The sequence below is a fragment of the Cnephaeus nilssonii genome, assembly GCF_951640355.1.
Source record: "Cnephaeus nilssonii genome assembly, chromosome: 13".
Classification (NCBI taxonomy): Eukaryota; Metazoa; Chordata; class Mammalia; order Chiroptera; family Vespertilionidae; genus Cnephaeus; species Cnephaeus nilssonii.
Window position 1 is genome coordinate 38,418,796 of NC_137084.1, and position 26,601 is coordinate 38,445,396.

Genomic DNA, 26,601 nt, shown 5'->3' on the forward strand with positions numbered 1-26,601 from the left:
AGGCACAGGGTCTGGGGTACAGTTAAGGCCCATCTGACATTGATTGCTAATAACAAAAGCCCAGCGGCTACACATGCCCTGGCACACGCATCTTACTGGGCACCATTCACTACTAGACTCTTCTAGTCCTTAGGCCTGCTTTTCTCTCTTATATGTTTCAAGAACGTCACTGCCTTTTCCCTTCTTTTGTTCCCTCCATCGATAAACCTCTCAAATGAGGACACTGCTGTCCCTGATTTTCATCCCTCATTCCCTGTCTCCACCTTCCAGGTGCCCGGCTCTTCCTCGGTGCCTTCCTCCTGGTCAGATCCACAGGCGTGTCCTCTGCCCACAAGCGTGTCCTCTGCTTGGCGCCCTCTTGATGTGTGTCATGCCTCGCCTTCAGAGATTTTGCATTATGTAGGTTCTTCTGACCTCTTTTTCTGCCAACGTATCTATCGCTCCAGGTACCGTAGAGGTACCTTGAGAGAAACTCATTTTAAAAAGGGGCTTGTACAAAAGATAGAAGGACAAACAAAAGTGCACCTGCATGAACAGCACTAAAGGACAATGCTGAGGACAACAGAAAGACTTTTGGTTAGAAGTCATGTTCTCAATAAGGTCAAGAAAAGAATGGGCTCGATTCCGCTGACGCCTCTGATAGGTGCAAAGGACTTACAACAGCAGTCCCCAAACTGCTAGAGGTGAATTTTAAGGAATCACGAAAATCAAGCAATTTTTGAATTCCCGTGTCAACTGACCCATGTAGATTTTCTTGGCTTCCTGTCATCACAACTTCAAGGCCTTCGACATCAGCATCCAAAATATGGACTGAAAATGCTCAACAGGCAGAAGGGCTGAGGGCAGATTACTGTTACCCTCTACAGAAAAATCTTTCATGAGTCTTTAGGTACTAATGTAGTATACAGGATGGGGCAAAAGTAGGTTTACAGTTGTGAGTACACGAAACACCGTTTATTCTTATATTATTATTTATTATTATATTATTTTCCATATGAAAAACTGTAAACCTACCTTTGCCCTACCCTGTATATATACGTAGACTTATTTGGGTACTAATATACCAATTTTTACATTCAACCTACATTCCTCTCTTATCCACAAGACTGTTCCAAGCATTGTTTTTGCAATGCCTTGCTGAAGTGAGGATTTACCGGGTCTACCTCTACTAGACACATTCCCAGACAAGCCAAGAAGTGAGACCTAACTCACTCTTAATAGACATGGATCCCTACTTTGTCTTCCAACCTCTCACAAGCCATCATAGGGTTGACCCCAAACTCAATAGACTAAATTTTATAAAAGCCATCTAACTTCCTTTATCATTTAGAAGGAGGAAGAGGAGGTGGTTTGATTTTAGTTTTTAAACAAATCACTTGATTCCTTCAAGTTTGCTTATAGCAAGAAGTTTGGAAATGCTGCCCTAAGTACTTGGCACCTATCAGCTCATTCTTGGAATCCAACTAATTCTTTCTTTGACCTTATTGAGAACATGACTTTTAACAAATAGTCTTTCTGTTGTCCTTTTGTTTGGGGCTTGCCCTTCCTGGTGCTGTTCATGTAGGTGCATTTTTCTTTGTCCTTCTATCTTTTGTACAAGCCCCTTTGAAAATGAGTTTCTCTCAAGGTACTTCTAAGCCTTTTCTTTTTATTGGCATTATTTGTGAAATTATGCAACAAGAACTATATTATTTTAAAGTAGTTCAGTGTTCTTGAGTCATCTCCTGTTTTGTCTCTGAACTTTTAGAGTCGTGGTTTGCAACGTGCATGTCTGTCTAGGCACAGTTTTCTCTCCCTCACTGTCATGAACTCTCAAATGACAATGACCACCCTCTCCCGGCACCCATCACTTTTCCTCATAAACCAATTTCTCCTTTTGCTTCAAAAAGAGAGTGGCATTTTCCCAGTTTCTCTCTCTGCCCTCCTGATGGAAGCTATAGAAAAGTGGAGAAGAGACCAAGAATCAATTCAAATACCTAGGTCAGGGGTCCTCAAACTTTTTAAACAGGGGGCCAGTTCACTGTCCCTCAGACCGTTGGAGGGCCGGACTATAGTTTAAAAAAAACTATGAACAAATTCCTATGCACACTGCACATATCTTATTTGGAAGTAAAAAAACAAAACGGCAAAAAGACCCGCATGTGGCCCGCGGGCCGTAGTTTGAGGACGCCTGACCTAGGTGTTCCGCTGGAGGAGATTGTTAGGAGCTCTCTTCCACTGCCCCTCGTCAGTCTTAGTTAGTCTGGGGTCTGTACCAGGAGAGCATTGGGGTGACCATGAGGGATGCCCCAGCACTGTTGGGACCCTCTCCTTTAATTCTCCCCATCCATGCGGCGCTATGTTTTCCAGCATGTCTATCCTCAGGCTTGGCACTTGTATAAAACATACTTTTACAATTCCTGTCTACAGGGCCAACCCATCACCTCTCTTAACAGGTCTGTTTCTTCCATTCTTGGGCCCCACGTCATGATGTGCAGGAGACATTTATGAGGTTCTAATTGCTGTTCTGCGTGGTAATCTCTGCTCATTTACTCCTGCTTTGCCAACCATCAAAGTTCTTTTTTATGGTTCATTTGTATGTGAAAGTACTGGGCACCTCCCATAATCAGAGTCTCTCCCACACTATCTTTCCTGTTAAACTTGTTCACAACTTGACTTTCTCTCCCTTTTCCTTCATGCTCAGTTGACTACTTTCTTGGCACTCTTCTACATCACAGGTAAGAATATAACCACTATGCCCTGGTTGGTTTGGCTCAGTGGATAGAGCGTTGGCCTGCGGACTGAAGGGTCCCAGGTTCAATTCCTGTCGGGGGCATGTGCCTTGGTTGCAGGCACATACCCAGTTGGGGGTGTACAGGAGGCAGCTGATCAATGTTTCTCTCTCATCGATGTTTCTAACTGTCCCTCTCCCTTCCTCTCTGTAAGAAAATCAATAAAATATATTTTTTTAAAAAAGAATATAACCACTATGGTCTATGGGGCGATTGGAAATATCTGTCAAAATTTCAAGTGCATGTACCCTTGGACCCAGTTCCACTTCTATATCCTCACACATGTACGAGCATTTTTATAATAGCGAATACTTAGCAATAACTTAAATGTCCATCAAAAGAGAACTGGGTGGATAAATTAGATCCCTGGCCAGTGTGGCTCAGTTGATTGATCATCATCCCATGCACCAAGGGGGCGCCGGTTCGATTCCTGGTGAGGACACATGCCCAGGTTGCGGGTTTACTCTGGTCGGGGTGTGTACAGGAGGCATTTTTCTCTCTCTCTCCTGTTCCCTTCCTCTCTCTCTAAAATCAATTTTAAAAAATATTTAAATAAATTAGGGCATAAGCAGATAGTAGAATAATATGCAGACATAAATATAAATGAGGAAGTTTTTTTAATGAGGGAAAATGTACATGTGCATATATATTTATAGATAGATGCAGACAGATCTCCAAATAAATGTGCTTGTCCATGCATAAAATAACTCTGGAAGGTTAAAAAACAAACGGATAGCATTGGTTCCTCACGGCTGGCTGGGGAGCACATGGAAGGAGACTTTTTGCTATATACACCTTTTTGAACTTTTGAATTTTAAATTATTAGAGAATATTTTCTATGTTAATGGAAATAAGTAAATAAAACAAAATAGGATAAAAACAAGAATAAAACTCCCCTCACCAGGCCAGCTCTTTGAGAAAACACTATTTTCCCAGCCCTTGCTCTATACTCCAAGTCCATTATTCTAGTTGCTCAATTCAGAAAACAGAATCCCTCCCTTCCAAAGGCCTAACCATGGGGAGAGAGAGTGCATGACCCCACCACCTGGGCTGTAAAACAAGTATGTCAAACACGCGGCCTGTGGGCCGCATGCCTCGTTCATTTGGCCTGTGTTAGCCTTTGAGTTTGACATGCTTTCTGTATGACATTCCATCTTCTGCCAGGAAATCCTAAAATTCCTTCTGGTTCTCCTCATGCTTGTGCACATCCCTGATCAGCTGGGCTGCCTTCACACCCCAGCATGGCTGGGTCCCTGCTCCCTCTCTACAGGCTGCCCTGGTATTCCTCGCAAAGCCCTTTGGGTCCCACCCAGGGGCCCAGCGGCAGGCGTTCCCACACCCCAAGCTCAGGGACGCTCGCCTCCTTCTCAAGGAAGATCCCCTGGAGGGCGTGGCTCTGACATGGTGAACCACCAGGGCTTCCTTTGCCTCCAGATCTCTTTCTTTCAGGTTCCATCCTCTTAATTCTGATTTTTAGTTTCCATGTCAGTCACCCTTCCTGCAGCCCGCCTTTCAGGAGTAAATCTAACTGATCCAAATTAGATTCCCTGAAATGACCCAGAACCATCAGCGAAAGGCTGATAAGAAAAAAATAAAGTAAATACGGGAAAGCGAGTAATCGCCCCTCTCTCATTTAAGACACTGACTCACTCCTGAGCAAGGCCCATCAGGACTCTCTCCATTTGACCAGAGACCTGCCTCTCACAGTCCTCAGACCACCATCCGGAATCGCTTCCACAACTACAGGCAGCAGGATGCTGGCTTTGAGTGAGATCAGAACAGACAGAAAGAACAGTCTGCAATGCTCTTGTCAATAACACCCCGCCCCTTTTTTTTTCTTTTTTCATGGAAACATAAAATGGAATTTGAGGATAAAGCCTGAGCTACATGGAGGGAGTTTATTACAATCTGGCTACTTCAAAAAAAAAAAAAAAAAGTTCCTGCCTTTTCCAAACCACAAGCAATCAGGCCTTAGGCTAAACACTGGAAAAAACAGCAGTGTGCCGAATGGAAAGCAGCGTTCCGTTTACTCATGAAACTACAACCTCTGGTAACCTTAGCTAGCTAGATGCCTCGTTCAAAATAAACAGCCCCATGCCCAAGACAGCAGTGCAGCGGGAGCAGCACCCCTGCCCTGTTTAAGTCTCTGGCATTGCAGACTGTGGAGGTCCTGGGCATAGCAGCAAAGGTGATGTTGAATCACAAGAATAAAAACACGTGTTTCGGGTCATGGGGCTGTCCACTGAGCATCACAGGTTTGAACAGCCCAAACATTCCTCCAGGTGGAAACCGAGTGTTTGCACTAGCGGCTGGGAAGGGCTGCTATCTGATAGGACTGCGGCCAGCAGCTCAGGGTCTATGTTGCCTCAGAAATGAAGAGCCGAATGGAAAGCAAAAACAAAAAACTCAGATTGAAAAACAATCCTTCCAAAAAGAAAGAAAGAAAGCAAATCGTAAAAGGGCTGCGTTAGCTGTCCTTGGCCCAGAAGTGTGAGTTCTCCTTCCTTCCGGTCTCCCTAGGAGGGAGCTGAGCGGCCCGGCTTGGTACTAACGCTTTGTGCTCAGGTGTGCACACACCCGTAGGTGGCTGCATGCTCCCTGCAGTGGCTGGTTCAGGACCAGGCATGTGACCCAAATTGACCTAATAAGGCACAATCCTGGGGCTCCTGCTGGAACCTTGGAGAAGGAGAATCTCTGTCTGGCAGGCTCCTAGGATGGAGTTGTGGATGGCCATCTCTGCCACCACTTGGGGACAGCCTTTCTGAGAAAAGGCTAAAACAGAACCAAGTGATACACGAAGGCTGGTTTCTAATGACCTTGCGAGGTCACCTGGATCCAGTGCTGTTGGCTTTTTAAACCCTGGACTCCTCAAGTTTTGTGACATAATAACCTTTCCGCCTTAATAAAATAAAATGTATGTGGTTTTGAGTTGAATCTCTGCCACCTGGAACCTTCTCACAGAATCTATTGAATTCTTCCCCCAGAGCCCTAATGTATGTTCACATGTAACCACACATCTTGGAACATTGGTAAAATTAACTCTGAACCGGGAGAAAATTTAATTTTTTCTCTGTGAATATTTAAGAAGCAGAGTCTATTCAACTAACACTTCACACAGATGAACTTTCAGTCTGTGTGACCTTTGTCATATATAATAATGCATGTAAGTCTACATAACGAGGCATCTAGCTAGCATGCTTAACAACATGTCAGTAAATGATGGATAAAACCTGGCTGGGTAGCATTTCTTGCAGTGCTGGTTCAATGGGAAAAAAACAAACAAACAAAGGGGACATCTGTAATACTTCCAACAATAAAGAATAAAAAAAAATCTGGCTGTTACTATGTGTACAGCACTATGCTAAGGACTCTACATATATTATCTCACTCCTTACTCAGAACAGCCCAGGAAACAGGAAGCATGTATTACTATCTCCTTTTTACAGAAGAAACCGAGGTTTGGGTGGTCAAATTACTTGCCTAAGATCACAAAGCTCCTGAGTGGCTAAGCTTGGATTACAGCCAGGAGATGTGATTCAGGAGCCTGCACTCTTGATCACTAGCAGATACTGTCCTCAGCTTAACGGAGAGACCTTCTTTTGGCAACTGTACGTCTTACTAACGAGCATGTCCTCAAAAGCAATGCAAGGAATATGCCCCACATGTTAGACGTGTCTCAGTTACCTGCGTTCACCCAGTAAACACAGAAATGTGACAGGTGTCAGTGCACAATAACGATGCCACTTAATAGAAAGAAACAATATCCACCTTCAGATTTTGGAGATCCTACATGGAGGGAGGGGATGAAGATAAACCAACTACCTACAAAATGGCAGATACTATAATAGGGACTCAACTTTTGTGATTTTGTGTGGACTTCACATAGTTATCTACTTTATAGATAAAGAAACTGAAGTGCAGCGAGATTAAGTAGCTAACTTGTTGATGTTCCTAAGGTTATTAAGCAGTTAGGCCAGTAACGGAGCCGAGGTGTTTCTAAACCTAGAGCCTATCTCCCTTTCACATCTCACGTTGCCAGGTGAGAACACAGGGACCTGTAGGTAGAGGCACACAGGAGATGGTTATCTAGTGTTAAAACAGGCTGTCTCTCTAAATACAGTAGCTCCAACTCTAAAATTCTCTAAATTTTTATCCAAATAAGGAGTCTAGCATGTTCTAGCCAATGGCATATGGAGCCTGGAAAAACAAAACAAAACGAAAAAACAGGAAAACATTCTCTAAGAGAGGCCTGTGCAGGGGCTCACCCATAGGCCCCAGCAGGAGGAAAGAAGCACATAGTTTAGTGCCACCTGGGTTAGTGAAGTGCACATCAGACTCCTTGGATATAGTGACTGTGGCCTGTGAGGCAGCTGACTCCATCCCAGCCACGTACCATTACCCTGGCGTTCACTGAAGACATCCCGTGTCCCTCTACATCTTGCCTGATCCTCCCCCAACTACTGCCTCCTTTTCCATCCTTGTCAGCAGCCGGAGGGAGGACAAAGCCTTAGAGCCAAAACTGGGTGGTTTGGGCATTGCTGAAATTTGCAGCCACAGCAAAACCTGATAACTTGGTATTAACAGATAGATCATTGTGTCTCTAGTGCATAGATGTTTCTGGCTCCCAGCGGCTGCCAGGCTCGGGATTGATGAGATGGTCTGAGTCCACCTCGGGACAGCTTCCCCTGCTCTGAGCTTAGGACAGTACGGGTCCCCCTGGAAGTTAATGTGTTACACTCACCTCTGCTTTTCTCTGCTTCTCCTCCTGCTCTCTCTGCTCCTTCTCCATGCCAACCAGCTTGAGCTTCAGATCAGACACTTCAGTCATCAGATCGAGCTTCTGAGTCTCAAGAGATGTGCGACTTAGCAGCTCCTGCAAGAAAAGACAGATCTCAAAATCATAAGCCTCCACGGCAATAAGGACAACTCTACTCCATAAGCACATAAGGCAATCTCTCACTTGTGTGCTGGACAACACAGGGCCGAGACTGCTGCCTGGAAGCCACAGCCTAGTAGGGATGGGCTGAGTGATGACCAGTCATTTGGGGATAGCACAGCCCCTGCCACTACCCATTCTGCTATGACAGACATGTGAGCTACTTTTTAAAAAAACATATTTGCCCATAGAAAACATTATTCATTATTTCCAAGTAGAAAAAAAAAAAGAATGCATACTCTTGAAGTACTAAATTTCTCATCTCTACTTTAAGGCAAAGCAACAGGTCCTTTTCCACTAAAACAACAAAACAAAAAAACAAACTAATGGCAATATATTTTTTCAAAACTAAAATATCCCTATAACCCCCTGAGCTCAATCACTCTTCAGCGCAGTCTTTAACACTTCTCATTGTAAGACCTCATGGCAAAGACTCTAGAAGGAGCTGGTGCATAAAGGAGATGTTCAATGAGCATTTACTCGATGATTTTATTAGATTCTGATTATGTGAGAGGAACTTTCCTGGGCCGCACCAAAATTACAATTTGCCACCATGTGACGTAAGTAAGAAGACTTCTTTCCTTATTGTAAGGACTCCCCAGGGGAGTCCTGCCATCAGTAGAACAGTAGTAGACAACTTGACATTAGTACATACACCTAAAGGCATAAATAAGGCAAAAAACAAAGGTCACTGGCAAAACTCCTGCTCAGCATTACGAGGAATTATGAAGAACCTCAAAAAAAAGGAGCATTTCCCAAAGTCCAGTGGCGACACATTTCTCTACTGGAAAAAGCAGTGTTCCATGTGGTCCCAAATCCTAGCATATGGCAGACATTGAATACACAGGTCCTAGAAGGAGAACATACTATGGCAAGTAGGAGAGCAGCCGGCGAAATGAGCAGACGGTAAAGACACACTTTCCCTCCATGGTCTGAGCATTCTGTAACACTTTGCACAGCCCAATCCTAGCAAGAGAATGGTGATTCCCAACACCATTTCGACCCAACAGCTGTGAATTCACATATTCTGAACTGTCCTCAGATCATAAACCAAACCACACAGGATAAATTTGAACTTGAATACATGATTCCCTAGGCTAAAAGGCCCTCGGGACTGCAGAAAGCCAGGCTACAAACTGTCTGTCTGCTAATCTGAGGGGGTGAATATTTAGAAGTCAAATCAGCAAAATAAGCTCACAGAGCCCTGGGCCAAGAAGGCCGCTCTTCCTGGGTCAGCCAGACTAGAAGCTGGCCCTCAGAGCAGAGGCAACAGCACAGCCCTGCCAGAATGACGGGCCGCTTGGTGGTAAGGAGACAGCCTGATAAGTGTGTCCAATGTAATTGGGGGGTGGGCCTGGGGCCTGGATTCACTGAGTGTCTCCTCTGTGCCAGACACTTTTGGGTAGTTTACATACATCCTCTCCATAAACCCTCCCGGGGATTTGGCAGTAAATATTATTATCCCAAGTTTACAGATGGAGGAAATGGGTCCAGAGATTGATCTATCTTGGCCAAGGACACATGCTAATCAACAGCAGAGTTAATTTTCAAACCAAGGTCTACTGACTCCAAATTTATTTCTGTACCACATTGTTTCCCAAACAGAGGAAGAAGTTCAAGAATTTTAAGGGAAATAAAAAATATATGCTGAAAAAAAAGGCAACCAACAAATATTTACTGAGCCCAGGAAATACCACTCAAAAAGATAAGATGTTGTTGAGTATGTATTATTCACTAGTGCCTGGTGTTAAGGCCCTAAAGAGTTTTTCTCTGGGTGAAGACAATGGCATTTTCTGGGTCAAGTAACTTAGATGAAATCCTCCCCCACACCTCCCACTCATCCCTACCTCCTTCTCCTTCTTCCCCACCTCCCTCTCTTCCTCCACCTCTTCATAATTCTCCCTGCCTCCAGCACCTCATAATTCTAGGTTTAGCTCTCTATCCTTTCACCAACCTGCTTATTCTAAAAATTACTTCAGGCAGTTTGCACAAATATATAATTCAAGTTAAAAAATAAATCGTGCCAAAACTGGTTTGGCTCAGTGGATAGAGCGTCGGCCTGCGGACTCCATTGTCCCAGGTTCGATTCCGGTCAAGGGCATGTACCTTGGTTGCGGGCACATCTCCAGTAGGGGGTGTGCAAGAGGCAGCTGATTGATGTTTCTCTCTCATCGATGTTTCTAACTCTCTATCCCTCTCTCTTCCTCTCTGTAAAAAATCAATAAAATATATTTAAAAAAAATAAATAAATAAATCGTAAAAACTAAAGCAGGTAGGAAAAGAAATTGAAGCCAGAGTTATCGTTGGTATTAGAGTCATACGTTAAAGTTCTATACACAGCTAACAATGGACTAGAACAGGGGTCCTCAAACTTTTTAAACAGGGGGCCAGTTCACTGTCCCTCAGACCGTTGGAGGGCCGGACTATAGTTTAAAAAAAAAAACTATGAACAAATTCCTATGCACACTGCTAAGTCGGCTGCTAAGCAGGACAGGCAGCGGCGGCAAAAACACCCGGTGGGCCGGATAAATGTCCTCAGCGGGCCGCATGTGGCCCGCGGGCTGTAGTTTGAGGACCCCTGGACTAGAATGTGTACATAAGCTTCCCAGACACCAATGCCAAGGTTAGAAGGAGCAATTCTACAAATCAAGCTCCATGAGATGATAATGTTGCTTTGGAGTGCTGAGAGCAGAAAATATTCTTCCATTAGACCTTAATAATTTATTCAACAAATACATTTTTAAATATCTACCAGATACCAAGGTCCTAGGATCTGAGAGTTAAAAACAACCTGCTGAGTACTTGAATATCCTAAGATGACATTTACTAGTATACAGTTTGTCTACTAACCAGCATTCAAACTACTGCCTTGGTGGGATTAAAAACAACAACAACTCAGAATGTATCTCTCTTGAAAGCTAAGATTCCAATCTATTTCCATCATTGTCAAAATCCCTCTAGCTAGTTTACTGCCAGGCTGTAATTGGTCACACCAGCATTCCAGCTGATGAGGATAGTATTCTAATTGGTCTCACTAAAGTTCCAATAGCATTCCAATTGGTCATGCCAGTGCTCCAACTGGTCACGCTAACATTCCACGTGGACATTCCAGTTGGACACACGTAAGTTTTCATTAGAAACCTGGGACTGCTTAATTTCATATACTCTGTTAATAACAAAACTTTCATTTACTTTCTCCCAGCTTATGTCTGTTAGAGTGACCTCTACCTTTCATTATCATCACCCATCATCTTTGTCATTAATAAATACTGTCCCGCCTGGCCGGTGTGGCTAAATGGTTGAGCATCAACCCATGAATGAAGAGGTCATGGTTGGGTTCCTGGTCAGGGTACATGACTGGGTTGCAAGCTCGAACCCCAGTGTGGGGCATGCAGGAGGCAGCTGATCAATGATTCTCTCTCATCATTGATGTTTCTTTTCTTTCTTTTTTTTTAAATATATTTTATTGATTTTTAACAGAGAGGAAGGGAGAAGGGATAGAGAGCTAGAAACATCGATGAGAGAGAAACATCGACCAGCTGTCTCCTGCACACCCCCCACTGGGGATGTGCCCGCAACCAATGTACATGCCCTTGACCGGAATCGAACCTGGGACCCCCCCAGTCCGCAGACCGACGCTCTATCCACTGAGCCAAACCGGTTTCGGCACATCGTTGATGTTTCTATCTCTCTCTCCCTCATCCTTCCTCTCTGAAATTAATAAAAACATATTTTAATAAATAAATACAAACAAACATACATACATACATACATACATACATACTATTCCTCGCTCTGAACTCAAAATCAGCTTTCAACAGGCTTATCCCTGTCCAGCTCCACTTTCCCATCTCCAGGCCACACATGGCCTTCAGCCACTATTATGTACTGTATCCTTTGTCTTATGTGTCTTAATAGGATTTAACCACCCTACAGTCTTAACTGCTCCTGACTTTCACCCCATTTGACACATCCTCCCTAATCTGTCAGGTGAAGACCATTCTGCTCCAACAACCCAAGGTACAGAGTCCCTTCCCCCCACCCCCCCTGAAAGTTTGAGACTACTTCCAGACCACTGTTTGTCCCTATTGATGGTCTAGGTGTGCCCTCCTCTTCTAAGGCAGCGCATTCAGTAATGTCACATTCTCCTCAAGTACCTAGAACCCAATATAGTCACCTGGTCACACTGGCTTTTGATCAAGTTTCTCTACCTACTCTGGGCACATTCCATCTCCTCAGTAGCTTCAACACCCTTCTTTGTCTTCCTTTCAGTACCCACGCTGGCTTCACTCTAGTATACAGTTTCTTGGCTTCAGCACCAGCAGGCTTTGCTTCCACTTTGTTTCAGTTTCTCAGCGGTATGGCCACAGCCTGGCCCTCATCTTTGTCCGGAATGCGTTTGCTCTGCTTCTAAAATCTTCACCTCAGAAATTCTCTCTTCTGGCCACAATCCTCTAACCTTTCAACTGTCCCATTTACTCCTGTAATCTTTAATTTCTTCCTCGGTGGCTGCTAGTTACTTAATAACCCTCTATTTTCCTAGATTACCAACTTCCTTTAGGCAATATTTGCCTCCTTATCCTCTCTACACCTTTGAGGTCATTGCAATTGTATAATATCAGCAGCAGAACACCCCTCGTCCAGCTCATCCCTGAAGCCCCTAGACCTGAGGGGCATTTGCGTTATCAGAGGCCAGCCTGAGCTAAACCTCAAAGCCCTTTGTCCATGTTTCCACTCCCCATGGCCTGAGGATCGCTGGTAAAAGGCATTTAATGATGCCAATTGGTTTCCATACAAATGTATGCTATTTAATTACAGCTGTTGCTATTTAATTACAGCTGATCTTCCAATACTGCCTGGCAAAACTTCTATTCATCTCTGGCTGGTTCCTTTCAGAGAACATTCCAAATCTTTTCCATTCTCAATCCCTAAACCCCACCCTATCCCCCTCCTCTCCTCAAATAACCTCTCCTCACATTTACTGGAAATATTTTTTTTTAATTATCTGATCACTTGTTGAACTTACATCTTTTCTATTTCAAAGTTTCCCAGAATCGTCTCTCATTCATACATCTTACACTCAGGTCTTAGAGAAAGCCAGCCATACCTCCTTTCCAAGGTTAGTCTAAGAGGACTGCACAGAGCCAACTCCTCAGTCAGGCTCTTCCACCTTTAAGAACTGTTCCCTAACCCAGGAAGTTTCCAGGTTGCACATAAAAAGCACACATTAAAAAACACAGTGATTGCAGTCTTGGCTCCTGAACTGCCCCATCGGACCCACCTTCCTGTTGCTGACCACTTCTCAGTCTCTACACCCTTCATGCCATCCTCACACAGCTCGATGACACTTCAGACTCCGTCCCCGGTCAACCAGTGGCATTTGCCTTTGTTCTCTGCGTTCTGGTCCTGTTCCTCCCTCCGGCTGGTAACTCGGAATGACGCCTGCTCACATGGTCCTAAGCTCTCCTTCACCTCTGTGCTGCCTTCCAGGAAGTTCCCAGCAAGTCCGTGCTACTCTAGGGTAGGACCATTAATCATCCACTCTGACAGGCATTTAATCTCTCCCTCACCATCAGCCTCTATTTCTCAGGCAAGAAACATGATCAGATTTCTGACATTTGAAAGAACCTTCCCCCCTGACCTGGCCTTCCCCTCGAGCAACCACCACCGACTCCTGTGAGCGCTCACCAGGCCAGTGCCTGCTCTGTGTGGTGGTGTGTGAATGCCGTCTCTGTCTGTCTCCTCCCTCCCCAAGCTCTAGAAAGAATGATCTGCCCTGTTGCCTCTTCCTCACCTGCCTGTCACTTCTTGATAGGATGCCTGCCTGCATGCCTGCCAGCCACTCCTGCCTCCACCAGGTAGGCCACAGAAACATTCTGCTTCTGGGGACAGTTTCAGATGTAACTTACACATCTCAGCTCCCCACCGACTCTCCCTTCCTCCACTCATCAGTGCAAGCTACTCCCTGCCACTTCCTTCCTTTTGGGTTTTCTGACCTTTCTTTTTTTTCTTCTCCTTCTCCTTTGATGGCTTCTTTTATTGTCTCCCCCTTAAGAAAAAGTCTTGGGTGCCTTAGCTCTCAAGCCCAAGACTGGGATTATCTATCTCTGGATCCAGCCTGCTTGTCTGGAGAACCAAGGCTTGGCCTCTGCTCAGACCTGCGGGGCAAGGCCCTGTGGGGAATCTCTTGGGGTCATACAGCCACAGTAATGTCAGGGGAGGGGAGGGGAGGGGAGGGGAGGGGAGGGGAGGGGAGGGGAGGGGAGGGGAGGGGAGGGGAGGGGAGGGGAGGGGAGGGGAGGGGAGGGGAGGGGAGGGGAGGGGAGGGGAGGGGGCTGGAGACTAACAGGCAGGCTTCATATGCAGCCTTGGCTTCTGCTCTCCCAATTGTTTCAACCTGTGTAAATGAGCAAGAAAAGGGATCGGTAGGCGGGTGTTTTGTTTTTCTTACTCTGAAGGACCATAAAACTGGGTAATGAAACTTTAAGAAAAACCAGTGAACAAAACGATCACTCCCCCCTCTCATTTCACCACTACCAGTAATTTCTTCCAGAAGGGCAAGTATATCTCCTTTCTTGGAGATGAAAAAAAGCTGACATCTCAGAGCAAATCGTCACTTCCTGTTTCCAAAGCTGTTTCTGACTAGAGCTGATAAAAAGAATTTGCCTTTCAACTGGTTCTCTCCTTCAAGGGCTACATCTTGAAACAATTACCTCCGTCTTTAAGTGTGGAACACTACCCGGGAGTTACTGACCGGCGACGGAGGACTGGGCCAGACCGGCAATCTGAAACCGGAAGGCAAGGACAGAGTGGAAAGACATGAAAGGGAAAATGTGTCCTTTGCCCTTTGGAATAAGAGGCCCAGGCCCTGCCGGGAGCCTCGTGCATGATCAACACGGTGCAGAGAGGTGCTTGTCGTTGACCTGAGTTGGATCCTGATCAGTTCCCGCTGATGAAATCCTTTCTCACAACCTGCGCTCCCTGACCTGTCACAAGGGGTAAAGCACCTACTTCACACTGTGGTCTGGAGAGCCAATGGCAAATGAAAAACTAGAGGAACACAGTTACTTCTGCCTCATAATCTCCTGGGGGATTTTCGGGAATAACTGTCAAAACCCTGTTTTCTTCACTCATGACTCCAGTGTCTCGCCTCCCCAGACAGACCTGAGCCGCACAGGACCATGTCCATGGCTCTGCTTAATGTTCTTTTTGAGACAGAAATGCCCCCTTAAAGGTGCTTTTGGGAAATCGGTCAGCGGGACCTGTGGAGACTTTGCTGGGCTCACACGTCTGGGTACACTGCTCCCTCAGTCGCCTCAAGGGCAGGAGCCGGGCCTGTGTCTCAGGCCCCGTGTCCTCTGCTCAGTGTCTTGACACACAGACCATTGTGCTCAGTTTTAACAAAACTGGAATAACTGCACCATGGCTGTAAGAGGCGGGCAACCTGGAGTCCATATTGTCACCCCATTCTCTGTAAATAAGAACACAGGTTCATTGACTTTTCCAGATTAACAACAAGTGGTGAACCTACAGAAAGTCATGCCCCCTGACTCCCAGTCCTCTAAATCTGTCACTCTCTGCACCTCTCCTAAAAGGCAGCCAAAACAATAAGGCTGCCTAGCGCCTGGAGCTGTAGGTCAGGCAGGAGGACTGAGTCAGAGCCTGGTGGCCTTCAAGGTTTCCCCACAGCTGGGTTATGTCCTCACTAGGAGATCTGCATCCTTTCTTCTTCTCCACTTGGCTTCCCTACTCTGTCTTCTTTTTGACACTGAATATCGTTTCTGCTCTTGACACCGATGACATCCTAGATGGCCAGTCTCTGCAAAGTGCCGCGTTTGGCTGCCAGCTCCGTCAAAACCTCTTACCCAGTGAAGAGCATCAGCTTCCTTCCTGAGATCATCCCCTCTGGAGAGAGTCCCTGGGGGAGGCAGAGGAGCTTGCTGTGCAGGAACCTTCTGGATTCCAGAGAACCACGGAGGCTACTTCAGAGAAAGTCACCAGGGACCTCAACTACATCAACAGACCATGGGGAATGCTCCCTGTGACAGATTTTGTTGCCAGTGAAGCTGGTCACAGGAGGGGGGCACTAGCCCACGCCTGTGTTCCCAGGGTGCTGTTTTGGGACCCGGGCTGGCACAGCCCCGTGTGCAGGACTCAGAGGTGCAGCTGGACAATGCTTTGACTTGCTCAGGGAACAGAGGGCAAGGGTCAGCCCCGTGAGCTCTGTACCCAGACCATCCCAGATCTGTGAAAACTGAACTGGGCTGTGGACCCCTGAAGACCCAGCTGTACATTTCCTGGGAAATGTCTCTTCCTAATGGGGAAGGTTCCCCAGAAAATCCCGATATGCTCAGTGAGTCTGAGGCTATATCTGAGTAGGTGCTTCCTAGTCAGTCCCAAGAGATGATGCAGCTGCCTCGTTCCCAGCCTGCATCGGGTTGCAGACAAGTAATAATTAGCTTTAACTTGTGTCCATAATCTATGTGTTGCCCATGTGGACGGGCCCCTATGCTGATTCGGTTTGGTCCTGGCTGGCCCATCTAACTCCAAGGTCTTCATGTTCTCTCTTTCTGATTTCTGGACACTGGATGGATTAATGCAGAAAAGAAAACAGATGGGAATGGAGAGATCAGGACTTAGCAGGGTCTGGGCTGGGCCAGGCTGCGGGGAGCATGGCTCATGAGTTGAGCGGGGAACACTCTTCCTTCCCCTGGGGCTCCAGGAGGGAGGCTGTCTTTGGTCAGGAGAACAGCTGTGGGGAGAGAGAGCTCAGTGGGGATTTGCAGCCCCTGTAAGCACAGGGCCTGGCCTATGCTGGTTGGGTTTGGGTTTCCTTGAGTCCCCCGAGTGCTATTCCAGCCAGTGGAGGGGACAAAGTCTAGAGCGGAGGTTGCAGATTAGAGGTCTGTGGGCCAGGCTTAGCCACATGTATCATGTGGTTCAAACAGTATTTTTTCCCCCATTTAAATTAGTCATTTTTAAAACAGAAACTTATCTTTAAATCTGGATGTCCAGCTGCTTGTGAGAAATGGGACTATCTAGCCACACTGGGCCCACATGGGCAGTCAGCTAGAGTTGAGTAGCAGCTGCCTCCTTTAGCAGGACACACTCCGTGCGCCCGGAACAGCATGCCCCCGGGGAGCAGTGCCAAGGGCAGTCAGAAGGCCCAGACTATGACCCTGAAAGAAACTGTTCAGAGCTCCGCAGGCCTTGGAGCAGGAGGCCAGGCACGGCTCAGGGCAGGGATGGTTTCTGAGGACTGGAAGAAATGGGCAATTGTTTGCCTCCGTTCTCTGCCTCAAGGCCATGAGGCATTCTTGCTCCTATCACCAGAAACCGAGGGCCCTGCAGTCCAGGATAACACAGTAAATGAGGCAAGTCTCTCCTGCCCCCAGCTCAGAAGACACATGTGCATACTCCAAACCACCAATGGCATCGCATCAGCGCTGTGCTGCACGAATGAAGTGTCTTTTCAGTCAGCACGCAGCAGATTTCGGGAAAGCATGAACTTCCAGTTTGGGATTTGGAGCGGGGAACTCAAAGATCTCAAGCTCAGGCACCACCATGTCCAGCAAACACAGGAGTGAGAGCTGAGGTGCATATGTGTCCTATGACATGAGCCCAGAATTTGCCAAGGAAGGAGTATTCCACACTCCTTTCATTTTACTCCTGAAAGAATGCAATGAAAGCTATGAGGGGAAGTTATGGCTAAATTCAGGAAGATCTTTAAATCCTAGAGGTAGCTAATAAGAACTATACTCCAAAAGATACCAAGTCAAAGAATCCAACTCGTTGGTATATGCAAACCACATGCCTGTCACCAAACCCATAGCACACAAGAAAGATTCAGAATACACTGGACATATAGGGGTATTGACTGAGCTTAAGACTTTTTCAAAACTCTAAAACCCAGTCTATAGACAGACAAGACAGACTCCCTGGGGTGGTGCTGGGAACCAGCGTGACTGCTTAGATGGAGACTCTGACAAGGAGGCAGAAGCACCACCACAGAGAGGGGTGCAGGGCAGTCCTGGAAGAGCAGCTGGGGCGGCTGCAGAGAACTCAGGGACCTCCCTGCAGCCATGACCTCCGATGCCTGGTTACCTGCCAGGCCCTGCCTTCCTGAAACACCCACCTCCTGACAATTTCGTGACAGGTTCCCTTTCACGTCCAATTTTTTTTTTTAACTGTCTTTTTTTTGTTTGTTTGTATTTTTTTTTTATAATATTCCATGGTCTTCCCACCTCAACCCCACACCCAACCACACCTTGTGCAGCCTTGAAAATACAATCTAGTGGGTTGTTCAACGTACTCTTTGAGAAAATGCTTTTCTGCCATTTGAGATTTTTCTATGGGTTTATTTTCTTTCCTGGATTTTTATTTTTATTTTTTAAAATATATTTTTACTGATTTCAGAGAGGAAGAGAGCAATAGAAACATCAATGATGAGAGAGAGTCATTGATCAGCTGCCTCCTGCCTGCCCCACACTGGTTCATAGGTCAACGTTCAACCACTGAACCACACCAACCGGGCTTTCCTGGATTTTTAAAGGAAAAAGTCAAAACTTTAAAAAATAAATAGAAAAAATACTCCTCAGATTTTCCGGGAGTAGGATGAGCAAGAGAAATGGCACACAATTGAAACAGAAAATCAAATGGAGCCAAGAATGTGGTAACTTATTCATCAGCAATGAAAAAATAACAAACTAGTAACAGCCTGTGAGCTGCTGGAACTCATTTTTTTATAAAGCCATTTGACTTTTTAAAAAACATTTAAAAGCACACTCAAACAACGCTGGAGACACCTGGGAGCTGAGAGGTTTATCCTGAGACCAAAGGTCAGAGTCAAGGCCTCTGAACAATTTTAATTTTATGCTGATAAAAAAAATTAGAGCTCTGGGGGAAAGATTGCCAGCGGTCATCTAATCAAACCCCCTCATAGGAAGGAACTGACTTTCCTTGTTTAATTAGCAAGCATCAGAGCACCCTTTATATGCCAGTACAAGACCAGGAGCTGCAAAGCATGCTCCCATAAACTTTAGTCATGGTTTAGTTCTCAAAGTAACTGAAAATGCAAGAAGGATGCAAGCTGAGGAAACCTACTAAGTAGCTATATTAACATATTTCATAAAGTAAAATTTCTAAATAGCTCCTCAAGAGATTCTAAAAAGACTTTTGATAAAAATTCAATATTCTTCCTAAAAATCGTAGCTCATTATTTACAATAGGTTGAAACTGTTCAAGAGTAGAAGAGTCAATTAATTATGATACTTTCACATATTTATAAATGACAGTAAAGACAACTCCACAGAAAAATTTCAAGAGGGAAAAAAAAAACCTATGATGTGAAGCATACAAAATCTGAGGACTACACTGTATGGTGCTGAACAGAGTTCTGCAAATTATATGTACACGTAACAAGAAGGACCAAAAGAAAATAAGGAGAAGACATTTCAGAGATTTATTTGACTGGAGGAGAACAGCTAATTTTATTTTTCATCTTGGTGTGTATTAAATTATATTAAAGTATTATTTATGTAATACATTTCATCAAAGAAGACTACACAAGAGTTCGAAGGGGAAGAATGATTGGGAAACGGGCACAAAAATAAGCTAACCAATTGGCTTTCTAAAACCCCACATGCTACCTGCAGTCAAGCTGGGGTTCACGTGATAGTATGAGGGTGACTTTGCCAACAGAGAGCTCCTTCCCTAAACCAGACCTGGAGAAAGTGCTGCCTGGGAATCTGTCTAACCAGCCCAACAGGTTATTCATGGCCGGCCAGCCCCGCCCCTCCCTCTCCCTCCCCACCTCCCTCCTGCTCTGCAATGCTCAATGTTCCGGCTGGTTTCACCTGCTGAATTAACACCACACACTGAGCAGCCAATCCCACCTCCAGGAAGGATGGAAAAGCAGGAGCCTTAAACCCGACACAGAAAGGGGCTTGAACACTGAAGTCCCATAGAACCCCAGGGCCTTCAGCCCCGTCACCCTTACCTGTTGAAGCATCTCTTCAGCAGCATTGAGTTTCACCTGGTGTCCTTCCAGACACACCTCCAGGTCCCGAATCTTCTCTCCTTGGGCTTCCACTTGGTCTGTGAGGACACTCACCTGGTGGGGGAAATAAAGCAGTGGTGATGGAGGGAGGGGCAGGAATAGCTCCCCACGGGAGGTGAGCCCTGAAGCCACTGATCCTCACATAGGAAGACTGACTTTTCTGCTTGATGGGTGGCAGGTCGGGGAAGAGTTCTGGACGAAGGAAACTCCCGGTTTCTTACCTGGCCAGGGAGTCTCAGCTGTCTCAATAGCCTTGGTCGCGTTTCCTGCTCTTGACAGGCTCAAGAGAAAAACACCCAGCGGTCACAAGAGCTGCCTCTGGGCTGAACTCTGGCTCTAATTCCTCTTCCAGAGATCCCTCTGGCGGCCCCGACCTCCAGGCACAGCAGGCTGGCTTGCCTGGGTTCCTGCCACCTCCAGGCACAGCAGGCTGGCTTGCCTGGGTTCCTGCCACCTCACGTGGAAGAGCAGTCCAAGCTGTGTGGAGACTAACCAATGACCTCACCTCTCTCATAGGGTGTGAGGGCTGCTCACCTATCAGGCGAGTGTTCTGAAGCGATTAAGGAATGTGGGACGCAAAGGGCATGTATTAGCGCTGACAAAACTTGGCTCCAGAAAGGGTTTTGTGCTTCACAGGCCAAAACACAACTCTTAAGTCATAAATATCCACAAGCCACACTGCACATACAGTGGCAGGGAAATGGGGCATCTTTCTGGAAAACACTGACAATATTTAGTGGCATTAATTAGAAAAATACAATTTTAAGAAATTATTTAAATCAATACCCTAAATATATACGGAAAGGATGTCTTTAGCCTGCTCTGTTAGCACACTGTCTCAGGATCAGTTTCTTTTTGTTACTTTTTCTTAACTAGCAGGTGCCTCAGACCAGGAAGGTGAAGAAATGGAATGGGTGATCTCCCCAAAACAAAGCAATCAATGCCTGGTAAATGGAGATCCGTTAGACCCATTTGGCTTTTCAGTGATGGCTGAGTCATTGCTGTTTACACCTAGACGATCCTAAATGGCTTCTCAGCCTGTAAAGGAACAAGAGCTGGAGCAGGAAAGAGTTCATGTGAATTCATTCAGGAGTGTTTAAACAAACTTCATGAATTATAAAGCTCCCCTTACAGAGGAAGGAATCTAAATTAATATGGCTGCTTTAAGCTTTCCATTTTGATGGTCCAGAGTGATTACTGAATTATTGAAACATATTGAGGCATGGTGTGCTAACATTTCAATTATAATCCAACAACGAGCACCTTCTGTTAACCAGGCCCATTTTAAACATAAACCTTTTGTGGGGCTTTTTGTTTTTGAATCTTTACTGCCTAACAGCATCATCAGTCTGGCCTTCCCAACTACCACCTCTCCTTTCAAAAGGGTAGGATTCCAGGAGGTGGTCTTTGGGCCTGGCTCCCAGAGTTTCTGTTTGGGAAGGATGTGTTCCAGTTAATCTTGCTATGAGGATTAACACCTAAAGTCTGCACCACGCCCTGGGCCTTGGGGCCATGCACTGGTGGTACCCTAAGGAATGACATGTGGTCTGTAGCATTCCATAGCTCATAGCTCAGCTGCACGTCTGACTCAAGACACACAGGGCTGCAGGGTCCTGAGGAACCTCAATACCTACTCAGAATTACGAATGGAGAGGTGTAGAAAATTAGGACAAGAAGTAGAAAGATCTTAGAATGTAACCTTTATGTAATAAAAACAAATATTTTTGAGCCCCTACTACATGCTAGGCATGATTTTAGACACTGGGAGAGATACAAAGGTAAAAAAGAAAAGAAACGCCTTGCCTTCAGAACTCTAATAAAGAGATAAACAATTTTGTTTTTGTTTTTAACTAATCCTAGAAATAAAGTATTTGATTCTGTGTGGTTCCCCTTGTTCTTCTACAAGTAAACCCAGGAAAAGATGGGCCAAGGGCTTCAAAGAATTCAGTCTAAGCAAGAGGCCTTGCTATGCTGGGGTTTGTCTAATGGACCCCATGGGGCCACTGGACAGCGGTGATGATGGGAGAGCAACTCTGAAAGTCTGTCCACAAGCTCCAGGCAGAACAGAAATCGCCGGGATCCACTCTGACTTTCCTAATAAGCAGGTTTCCAATTGTGTTACAATTATTTAAACAAAGATTATTCAAGAATTTGAAAGTTAAAAAACAAACAAACACAACACACACAAAACAACAACATGCACATCAAAGAGATGATCACACAGGACTTTTATTAATATGTAATCCTCTAACTAGGAATGTGTTATGTCAGCCATGAAGGTTTCTGGTTCAAAAGTTTGCAATTTCATAGTGTTTGCTACAAAATTTTAAACTGGACACTCTTTCATTAATCATCTCATTGGGGTGGCATTTCAAATTACACATTCCTCAAAACGTCTGTGCTCTAATGGGCTATATAATCTGGCCTTTGTACCTTTCTGAAGGCAGTTCCCAACAGGCCCCCTGCAGGTCACCAATTCAAGTCACATGGCCCCTTCCTGTTCTGTCCCAAACACTGAGCACACCCCTACCCCAGGGCCTGTGCTGGACCCACCACTTCCTTGGCCTGGAATGTGCTTTCCTCCAGGCACCCAAGTGGCTCCCCGCTAACTCCAGGCAGGTGTCCTCCTGTCAGGGGAGGTCTTGCCTGACTACACAGTCCTTACCCTGCTCTATTTTTCTCCATAGTATTTATCACCACCTGAAGCATTTTGTGTATTGGTTTACTGTCTACACACACACACACACACACACACACACACACACACGAATGGAAGCTTGAGCACAGGGACTGACTTAATCTGTTTCCTTCGCTCCTGCTTCCCCGGCACCTGCAACCAGTGTCTACCAAGCTGTATACACTCAAATATTCTTTAATGAACCAAATCAATGAAGTGAAGGGAGAAAAAAAAAACACCTGTGCAACTGTGTAATTGGTTTGAGCTTAATTATTTAAGATAGGGGTAGGACAGGATAAAAAAGGCTGGGATAAAAGGCCAAAACGTTAAACTCTTTTTGCTGTTCCAAAGTTTCTAAAGTAATCATTTATTATTCTCACATTCATAAAATGAAGTGAAATGCATACAAGAAATAAGGTAAAATAATATTTAAAAACAAACAAACATACTGCAGCCTCTTAACTCTAATGCTAACTCCAGGGCTCTAGGCTAAAGCCCACAATCTGGGGGGCCAGCGGGGAGGGAGGCTCAGAACCCTACATGCCCCCTCCTCCATTCCATTACCAGTCTTGTTCAGCACTTTTTGGGCTTTTAAAAAAACTAAGATTGGGATATTAATCCTATTATTCTCCAAACATCAATGCACATCAGACCTTGATGCTCGATCCGTGCAGCTGAGAGCTAGCAGAGCGGAGAGCCCCTGCCACCGCAATAGGCCTCCCACAAGAACGCTCACCTTTCTGTCCTACCAAGGAATGTTTGCTTTCAGAACTGAAAGTGTTCCTTTGACTATCTCCAGGAAGAGTTTTGGAGTTCCTCCCTTTGAAGCAAGAGAGTCATCAAAGGTTTATTACTCCATGTTACCATCTAGGGATTTGGCCTCAAAGTTCAAGTCTAGATCCACCTCCAGATTATTTGGGCCTGATCCCATTAACATGCACCCTTAGGCCCGGATCAGTCATGGCTGTTTCATTAGTGACATGAGGACACAGTTTATCATCCTTGCAAGACTCCTGGGCTCCTAGAAGGTAAGGCCCCATTAACCAGCCTGGCCACAGAGCTTCCAGCATATCGAGGTGGGTGCTCGGTAGTCCATGATGAATAAATGAATACATTCACAGTCCCCCGAAGCCAAGTCCAGAGTGAAATTGTGCCCCCAGTTACTTTCTGCTGTGTTTCAGGAAACGTCTTTCTAAAAACATTTACTTTGGGAGCAAAATAAACCCTACAGAGATAATCCCTGTGCTTCTCTCCCACTTAGGGCAGCTGCAGAGTTGGAGGTAATAGGATATGCGATTCCCACCAAAAAGAACCCACCTGTAATATGAGGGACTCCTTGTCTCCTTCTAGACGTGCCAAGCGTTCCTGGTATGTTTCATTATTAGCAGCACCGTGGTGATTTACCTGGGACTAAAGAGAAGGGGGAAAAGAAAAAGGATGTACTTAAAAGATTAGAAAAACATCTTACCAACTTCCAAATGAAGTATGCAATTTGTGTGGACAGTTGCACTGTTTATATGTGCAAAACCACCCACCTGAACAGGAAACCACAGGATTCCAAAACTACGACAAAGAGAACCGGACCAGATACTGGTGATGGGTATGTTTTGAAAGTTGGCAAAACCACCCCCTCAGATGACCTCACCCTTGGCCAGGAAGGCCTCCGTGGAGCTCCAGACCCAGTGGTGCCCGACTTGACTGGATGTGTTGGGTCTGGTCTAGCTGGAGGCACAGCCTGCCAGAGGCACCAACAGCAATGTGGTTCTACTCTGTGAGGAGCCCAGGAAGCTCATACTGTTCACCAAGGAACTATGTGGGAACAACTCCTGCAGAGATCTTGGTATCTCTCAACTCTCACGCCAGGTTCTCCTGAGCCAAGGCACACCTCCCAGCATGGAGGTCCGTTCTGAGCATCACAGTGAGCATGGAGGACAGGGGACGCCAACTGCAAGGTCCTTCACCTACTCACACATCTGTCCCAGAGATGGCCAATCCCACCCCTTGATTACGGCTCTGGCAGCCATGCTGGTACACTGTGTGTGTGTTTTTTAACCTATGTTTTTATTGATTTTTAGAAACAGAGGGAGGGAAAGGGATAGAGAGATAGAAACACCAATGAGAGAGAAACTCTCATAGATTGGCTGCCTCCTGCACAACCCCTACTGGGGATTGAGCCACAACCCAGGCATGTGCCCTGACTGGGAATCAAACCAGCGACCTCTTGGTTCCTGGGTCGACACTCAACCACTGAGCCACACCAACCAGGCCACACTGTGTTTCTACAAAGCTAGAGCTGAGAGAAGCAAGCTACGATGAAACATCTTGAAGAGAACCTAAATAACCCCGAGGGCTCTCAGAGGGGTAAGCAGAGAAAACACAGTAAATGGAAAGAAGCCAGAAACCATGGAAAACAGAGGAAAGGGGAAAAGATTAGAAATGGCAGAGGAGAGGCAGAATCTCATAAAATGCGCCGAGCTGGAGATGGAGCTGGAGTGACTTTCAGGGTGTGCCTGACCTGGGTGTGGCGGGGAGGAGGGAGAGAGCTGCTAATGCAACAGACCTGGCCCACTGCCACCAAACACTCCCTCCCTCGGTGCTGAATGAAAGGCCGAAACCAGAGGCCCACCAGCGGCCATCCAGGGGCCTGACAGTCTGAAAAAGTAGGTGCTATTGCTAAATGGGGAAGTGACAATCATCATCTGGGCTGCTCCAGAGAAATGGAAGCTCCAATGTTCATGAGACACATTACCTGTGCCCCAGAGGAAGGTCATGATTGTGCAAAAGAGTCAGTGAGGAGCCCAGGCGCACGGGACTGGAGCTGGTTCCCTTCTCCAAAGCTCACTTCCCCACATTCCAACCTTCAGAATGGGCTTTCCAACCCCCCTCCATTAAGAAAGGGCACCTCTTTCTTCCCTTGCCCCACCCCTTCCCCAGTACGCTGGGATGGGAGGTGTGGGAAAGGGCAGATGGCAGAGCCAGGCCGGGCCCTAGAACAGAAACAGGGACCAAGCGTTCTGCTTTGAAGCAGGAGTCACACTGGGAGAGAAGCACTGGCAGTGCGGAAGATGCAGGGGGAGGGCCAGCACAGGGGCCAGTTCCCAGGGCGGCTGTGCCAGGCTCAGGCCAGTCAGGGCCCAAGGCCCTGCCACACCACTGCCTTTTGCACCAGCTCTCTGCAGTCCGCATCTTGTTCATTGTTATGGAAGCTCTTTCACACCATAGACAAAGGGCTTTCACAATCACAAAGGGCTTCTTTGTGTTGATGGCAGTTTATTGTTGTTACATTAATTCATATTCCAGTCCTCACATGGTCAAGCTCTCTGACTAGTATTTAGGGATATAATTATAGCCTACATTTCCTCAGAGTCTTACAAGAAGAGAGAGAAAAATAATTCTCAACAGCGGGCCAAAGGCCCCCTCTGTCAGAGAACTGACATGTTGGTGATGTTCAGGGGGTGGGGAAAATAGGAAAGGACCCCGGCACCCACGGGAAGCTCTGCATGTCCAACCCAGTGCCAAAGTCGGCATGTGCACGGGGCCGCCCAGCACGGGCAGCTGCCACTTCTCCAGCAGGAGGTGAAGGAGAGAAGACCAAAGGGAAAATGCCTGCAAGACTCCAGCAAGTCAGGGCGCCAACCGTGCCTCCGTCCCAAGGGGTGCAGCAGGTTCTTCATCACAACAAAAGGTCAACCCGTACACTCACCCAGAGGCAGCTATTTTCACCAGTTGAAAAAAAATGGAAGAGTAAGAAAGATGATTTCAATCGTAAGTTCAGTTCGTATACAAACAACATGCATGCCGTCGAATCTACAGCACATGGTAGACTAGAAGTAGATACAAAAATCCAAATCCACCCTCGCAGTCAATGGAAAAAGGGGAGCGTGATGAATAAAAAGGCACAGAGCAGTAGAGTACTGTCACAGTAACTGCCTGGGAGAAGCACAACTACCCCTGAGGAAGGGAGGAACGCCTCTTATTTTCACAGAGATTGTGAAATGGGAAAAACAGCATCCACGATAATATCTTCACAGTAAACCAAGCCCAGAACTCACGCTTTCCTGTGATGTCCTCTAAATAGGTTAAGGGTTAATATGGGCCAAAGGCCAAAGCAAGTCTGTGGAGACCAATACAATGTGGTCCAAGCACAGTGCTGTAAACA

The 26,601-nt window shown here is 46.1% G+C and overlaps 1 protein-coding gene across 6 annotated transcripts in view; it reads right to left on the reverse strand.

Moving 5' to 3' along the window:
- PPFIBP2 (PPFIA binding protein 2) overlaps positions 1–26,601 on the reverse strand; it is a 132,268-nt gene that overhangs the window by 34,749 nt on the left and 70,918 nt on the right. For 5 of the 6 annotated variants that reach the window (XM_079787551.1, XM_079787552.1, XM_079787547.1 and 2 more), the window contains 3 exons: positions 23,760–23,852; positions 19,706–19,819; positions 7,513–7,644 (listed from right to left, as the gene is read on the reverse strand). In XM_079787551.1, the coding sequence (XP_079643677.1) occupies positions 7,513–7,644; positions 19,706–19,819; positions 23,760–23,852 (339 nt within the window). Of the gene's footprint in view, positions 1–7,512; positions 7,645–19,705; positions 19,820–19,986; positions 21,937–23,759; positions 23,853–26,601 lie in introns of those variants that run through there. The other variant, XM_079787550.1, reaches the window with a different exon arrangement.